Below are 7,076 nucleotides of genomic sequence, written 5' to 3'. Positions count from 1 at the left end.
TTTTGATAAGTAAAGAATACGATTTAAAATTTGATTCTATGTTTATTGGTTTAAAAGATACATAGGGTGCCAAAAAAGTACCAAAATACAGTTTTTACCCGTTTTCTCCCCTAAAAGTTTCGAATTTCGAAAAAGTACGAAACACCTGTCAGCTTATTTTTTGAATGGAGTAACATGCAATTTTAAGTTTTTTTGTATCTTTATTAGTTTTTAAGATATAAGGTTACCGAATTTACCCGTTTTTACCCTTTTTTACCCCCTAAACGTTCGAATTTCCAAAAATCCCTTCTTATCGGATCGTTTTGGGGAGGGAGGAACCCACAGTTAAAATTTCATGATTCTAGCTTCAGCCGTTTGGGCTGTGCGATGATGAATCAGTCAGTCAGTCAGTCAGTCAGTAACGTTACTCTTTTATATATATAGATTGTTTAAAGTTTCTGCTAGACTTAAATGAGAGAGAAATGTAACAAAATATTAGCTAAGATTAAGGGGAAACAGTTATAAAAATAATTATTGTATTAACTCAAGCTGTCACAGTTTATATTATTAAAAATTACTACACAATTTCATTAGAAATTTTAAATTTTATTTGGAATTTTCTCAATTTTCATATCAATATTTCTCCACTGGGTAAGAAATTCTCAAATCTCAAAGAAAGAGATCACACTTGAGGAGCATAGTTTAACACTGAAATTTCATCATCCATTCCTCAATTCTGACATTGTGAAATTTCATAAGTTACCGCATTATTTCTAAAATAAAACTTTTCAAAACTACTGTGCTCCGTAATAATATTACTGATACTGTAACCGCTGTAAAAAATGTATAACTGAACCAACATGAAGCTTCTGATAAGACTATCATAATTATACACTTCACGTTCGTGAGAAGGGTATATATAAGTTTGTCATTCCGTTTGTAATTTCTACATTTTTCATTTCCGACCCTATAAAGTATATATATTCTGGATCCTTATAGATAGCGGAGTCGATTAAGCCATGTCCGTCTGTCTGTCTGTCCGTCTGTCTGTTGAAATCAATTTTCTGAAGACCCCAGATATCTTCGGGATCCAAATCTTCAATAATTCTGTCAGACATGCTTTCGAGAAGTTTGCTATTTAAAATCATCAAAATCGGTCCACAAATGGCTGAGATATGAGGAAAAAACCAGAACAACCTCGATTTTTGACCTATATCTGGATTACTAAGACATTAACATAGACTATATGGATATCTAATGATAGATATTTCAAAGACACTTGCAACGACGTATATAAGACCATAGTAAGTTGGACCTACAATGGGTCAAAATCGGAAAAATATCCCGAAATTTTTTTCAGCAAAAAAAAAAAATTTAAAAAAGAAAAAAAAATTTAAAAAACAACTTTGGAAAAAAAAAAATTTTGTTTACCGAAAAATATTTAAAATTTTTATTTTGAAGTATAATTTGGTGAAGGGTATATAAGATTCGGCACAGCCTAATATAGCACTCTTACTTGTTTTTATGTTTTATCGTTAAACTTAATTAAATTCTTATCAAAAATTTCCCATATTATTTGCGTATTTAAACCAGCAATTATATATTTTGCATAATTAGTTTTAAATAAAATTTTCAACCATCTAAACAACAAATAAAATGAGTCCTACATTTTATTTATATTTAACTTTAGTATTTTTATTGCTATTTAAAGTAAATCAAATTTCCTCCTATGGACGTATGTATACAGCAGATAGCACAAATAAATATTATATCGAAAATGATCAAAAGGTAAATAATAATTTGACAGCAGTTTGCAAAAAATTCAATACATCCTAATACTGTTGCAGTACACCTGGATTGAGGCCCTTGCCAAATGCCGGAAAATGAACATGAGTCTTTTAACAATTGACACAGTTACTAAATCCAATGAAATAAATCAACTGGTACAGCACATATTCAGCAAAAAAGTAACACTTTGGGTGGGCGGCTTTAGGATGCGCCATCCCACTCATCATTTCGTTTGGGTAGAAACCGGTAAACCATTCACTTACACCTACTGGGAAGGCAAAAATCCCGACTTTAAAGGTCAAAACGAATACTGTATAGATATTGGTTGGGGCAACAAAATGGAATGGAATGATGATTCTTGTAATTTTGAGACTGGTTTTGTGTGTGAGCCCAATCATCAACTTTTGGAAAATGAAAGATTGCAACAGCAATTTCATCAGGAAGTGGACAAGCAACAAAAGCTGCACACGCAAGTGCTAGAGACAGAAAAGCGTGAGAAAATGTTGCTGCAAGAATTGGAGAGTGTAAAGAATGATGTGAAGCAAAAGGAAGAGTTCTGGAACCAGAGGACTACGCTACAACTTGAAGAGATGAAAAATAAAAAATATGGTGACATTAATTTTCATTTTCATCAAGATCGATGCAATTAAATTGTATATCATTAAAATCTAATACTAATGAACAATTTCTGCAGTCAACTATTGAACAATAACACTTTTAATGCGCTCTGAGGTTCAAAATTCAAATCTAGTTGGACAAAATTTTTTTTTAAAATGGATTTGGGGTCTCTTAATCCAAAAATTATAAATTTATTTATAAAGATTTATCAAAAACTAGTTTTAAAAATATTTTTATAAATTTTATAGTGAATTTTTTCACAAAATCTCTTTCGTTAAAATTGAGAATAAAATAAAAGATGAATTTTGATTTTTTTTAAATACATTACCAACTAGCTGTTAAACCTATCCCTGCCAGGCAGGAAGAAAAAGCCAAAAACTTATTAACAAAATCAATTTTTTTTTTCAAATAGGCCAATTTTTATAACCCAAAGAAAATACAATACAAATTAACTAAATAATTAATTAACGAAATAGTAAAAAAAATTGTTACTTAACAATTTTTTTTCTTTTAATGCAATACAAATGAATTCAATAAACAATTAACCAAACAAAAAGCATCCACAGCATCCCAGCTTTCCATTTTCATGAATAACTTTTATTTTCACATCATCTGCGGACTTAATTCTTGTTCTTATATTTATGGAGAATGCCAGCAATATTGGCAACTGTCGTTGGAGTAAAACAAATGGAAGATCTGAATTTATTGGAGCTAGGTGAGGCGCCATTACTGTTTAAATTTCCACCGGGTAGTATTCTGTTTCAGCAATAGATTCGCATTTCACTGAATCAATACTTAAGTATGTGGATCACTCCCTATCCAAAACGTGCAATAACTCATATATGATTTTGCATACTTCGTCATTTCCGAGATAAAGTATAGCAGATTTGGAGTACTTTTTATACCCTACACCACCATAGTGGGGAGGGCGTTTGTGCAGATGTTTGTAACGCCCAAAAATATTAGTCTAACACCCACCTTAAAGTATACCGATCGACTTAGAATCACTTTCTGAGTCGATTAAACGATGCCCGTCAGTCTGGCTGTTCGGCTGGCTGGCTGTCCGGCTGGCTGGCTGTCCATGTAAATCTTGTGCTCAGAGCACAGGTCGCAATTTTGAAGATATTTCGTTCAAATTTGGTACATATTATTTTTTCGGCCCAAGGACCAAGCCTATTGAAACTGGCTGAAATCGGTCCATTATTTCACCTAGCCCCCATACAAATGTCCTCCAGAAATTGGACTTTATCGGTCATAAATGTTTAATTTATATATGTATCTCCACAAATTCCGATCCAAATAAGTTTTATATATACAAAATTCATGTCACCAAATTTTGTTACGATCGGTCCATAATTAGTCATACCTCCCACATAGACCCGCTTCCGAAAATCACTTTAACGTGCATAAATCGCTTAAAAATGTTGGTATACACACAAAATTCAACATAGTTAACTTTAATATAGACATAAATCAAACGACCTAATTTCATGGTGATCGGACCATAATTGGTCATGGCTCCCATATAACCCCACTTCCGAAAATCACTCAAAAATATAAATTATTGAAATTTTAAAAGAAAAATTTTTTTTGCTCTTTTACTTAGTGTAGGGTATTATATGGTCGGGCTTGACCGACCATACTTTCTTACTTGTTTTGTTTTGATTTATTATTATTTACTAATTATACATGTATAATGAATGTTAGAAAAAAAAAATTCTTTTATATATAACACTAGCTGTCCCGGCAAACGTTGTTCTGTCATAGCTCACACAGAAGACTCCCGCTATAATAGTACTCCAGATATGCAATAATAAATTTTTACTTTGTATGGGAGGTGCCTTGCCCATTGTACCTATATAGGTCAATTGTGAATCTAAACCATCCAAAGACCCACTCAAACACACACAACAAATTTCATCGAAATCGGCCCAGCCGTTAAGGAGGAGTTCAGTTACTAACACACGTACAGAAGAATTATATATATAAAGATTATTAATTTTTTATGAGTTTTATATGAAAAAAGCCTAAAAAACTATTGTTGAAATTTCAGTACAAGGTCCCAGCGGACCTTTTCACACGTTCCCATTAGAATAGAAACTAAACTATTGGTCGGATCGCTTTGAACAATTCGGAACGATTCTAGATAAAATTTCCTTGGAATACATGTGGGGGCGGGTAACTTCCCATGGACCATCAGGGAGTAATTTCAGTTTGAAAATGAAAAAGGGACCTTCTCACCCGCCGGAGGGTTAAAAATGTTGGTATGCACACAAAATTCAACATAGTTAACTTTAATATAGACATAAATCAAACGACCTAATTTCATGGTGATCGGACCATAATTGGTCATGGCTCCCATATAAGGCCCACATCCGAAAATCACTCAAAAATATAAATTATTGAAATTTTAAAAGAAAAATGTTTCTAACTACTTTAAGGTATGCTTGGCAATTTTTAGCTTCGTTGGTCTTTAGGAGGTTTGAAAATTAGCTGAAATGTTCCAAAAAACACAATTTTGCCACTCTCCTTTTCTTTTCTTAATTCTCTGCCCGTAGTCCAAAAATCTTAGATCCGACTACTTCAGGCTGCTAGGCAATTTTCAGCTTCCTATGTCATTAGCTAAATGCTAAAATGTTAAAAAAAAATTCATTTTGTCACGCCCCTTTTACCTTTTAATGCCCTGCCCACAGGCCAAAAATCCGGCTACGTTAGGATTTTACCTAGGTGTTTTACTAGGTTCCAATTGTTCAGCTTTCTAGCTCTAATAATAGTGAGAACCAATACATTTAATAACAGCTAATTTAAAAATCTATATCAGCTTTCAAGTATTGGTTTTTATGTGCTAACACAACTGAACTATAACGAAAGGTTCGAAAGAATTAATTTTTAATTCAATTTAAAATTCAAATGGTCCGGATAGATACCACAACCGTCCTTTTCATGCGATCGTAATCCGTCAGTGTATATTTCTATTACATTCTAACTGACGATCTATTCTGCATCAGTGTTTAAAAAGCTACGATAACTAACAATTTTTTAAATGTTGCTACAACTACTGCTTCAAAAAAGTGTATGTAGCGGTAGCATTTGTCTTTTTTCGTTTTCTTGTTTTTTTAAAACTACTGCTACCTTCAAAATATAAAACTCTTAACAGAGCAGTAGTAATAAAACATGAATTGTAAATGGAGTAGTAGCATAAAAATACAAATCATTGCTACTGCTCTATATCGAGTTTTAATTTTTAAGGTAGCAGTAAAGTAGCAGTTGATGCAGCAGTTAAGGTAGCAATAAAAGTATTCAAAAAAGAAAATCTTCAGTCATAACACCAAAATTTACAGAATTAAACACTGTGTGTTGTTTTTGTTTTGAGAGAGTTTGAAAGAATTATTCGATTTTATTCGTCTCAGAAGTTCGTGTTGCTAACAGAAAGATCGTGTTTTCTGTGTGTATAACAAAAAAGCCGAACTTTTGTTTACAACACGACCAACATACACAAATATACATTCACAACAACAACACATAATATAATTTTTTGGCTGAAGATTTTTATTTTTGACTTATTTTATTGCTACCTCAACTGCTACTTAGCTGCTACTTCAACTGCTACTTAACTGCTACTTCTTCTACTACCTCAACTGCTACTTCTATTACTACTAAATTTTAAAAGTAGCAGAATTAATAAAAAGCTAATGACTGCTACATCAAAACTTTTTCTTTTTTAAGGTAGCAATAGAAAATAAATTACTCTGCTACCTTTAAATTTTTCTTTTATTAGTACTACTACAACTACTGCTACCAAAATGTGAAGGTAGCAGTAGTAATTATTGACTCCGAGTTTTTATTAATTTTTTAACTAGACTACTTGTGTTTTTTCGTTGCTACTGCTACTTGTAGTCTAGTTTTTTAAACACTCTTCTGCATAAACATATCGAATACATGTTGTTTTTAATTGTTATTGCAGAGGGCGTATGATTGATATTGCCAAATTAATATCAATTATTCGCTTTGAAATGTCAAAATAAAAAATCCGTTTTCAATTAAGGACAACTTGGTACAAATATAATTAAATCGCCTAATTTAAAAATTCTAGAAAATTTCCCAATTTTTTTAATGGAAGAAATTATTAAGAAAGAATATTGAATCGAAAAGTTGTATTCCAGTGAGCAGCAATGTAAATATTACAAAAAACTTTGTAAAGAAGCAAATATCATAATTTCTATTGCTTCATTAAACTAAAGTAGATATTAAAAGTCCCTTACATATAGTTGGCATACTGCAAAGAATTTAGTTATTAACAAATCCCTAAAGTATGCTAACACTTTTACTGCCACACAAATGCACAACACTCAGTTAAAGGAATCAAACAATTCTCCTGAAAACCAATAAATTAGAGATTAAATAAAAAAACACACTACAAAACACAACATCAACAAACACAATTTAATATAAAATGTAAATAACATTAAGTAGAAATAAAAATCCCTGCAGTAATGAAATTCTCATGAAATTCGTCAATTCGATTAAACTATTTTTAGAATACATTTTTTCTAAATAAGTATTTAGATGTGCATAAAAAATATGAGATAAACTACTTAGCAGTTGTAGGAGACTATCGCGAACTAGTGATTTTACCTTTCATTTAGGGTAACACGTGCATGTCCTAAGCAGGTGGTCAAGTGGCCCTTTTG

The 7,076-nt window shown here is 31.8% G+C and overlaps 1 protein-coding gene across 1 annotated transcript; it reads left to right on the top strand.

The window, feature by feature from the left end:
* The first annotated feature begins 1,630 nt into the window (after positions 1–1,630).
* Positions 1,631–2,518, top strand: LOC135955178 (lectin subunit alpha-like). Its single transcript, XM_065505493.1, has 2 exons — positions 1,631–1,767; positions 1,827–2,518. Exons 1-2 carry the CDS (start codon positions 1,636–1,638, stop codon positions 2,415–2,417), a joined length of 723 nt encoding a protein of 240 aa, XP_065361565.1. The 5' UTR covers positions 1,631–1,635; the 3' UTR covers positions 2,418–2,518.
* The last annotated feature ends 4,558 nt before the right edge of the window (positions 2,519–7,076 follow it).

The sequence above is a fragment of the Calliphora vicina genome, chromosome 3, assembly GCF_958450345.1.
Source record: "Calliphora vicina chromosome 3, idCalVici1.1, whole genome shotgun sequence".
Lineage (NCBI taxonomy): Eukaryota > Metazoa > Arthropoda > Insecta > Diptera > Calliphoridae > Calliphora > Calliphora vicina.
The sequence above is the reverse complement of the archived record's forward strand: the minus strand, read 5'-3'. Positions and strand labels throughout refer to the sequence as shown.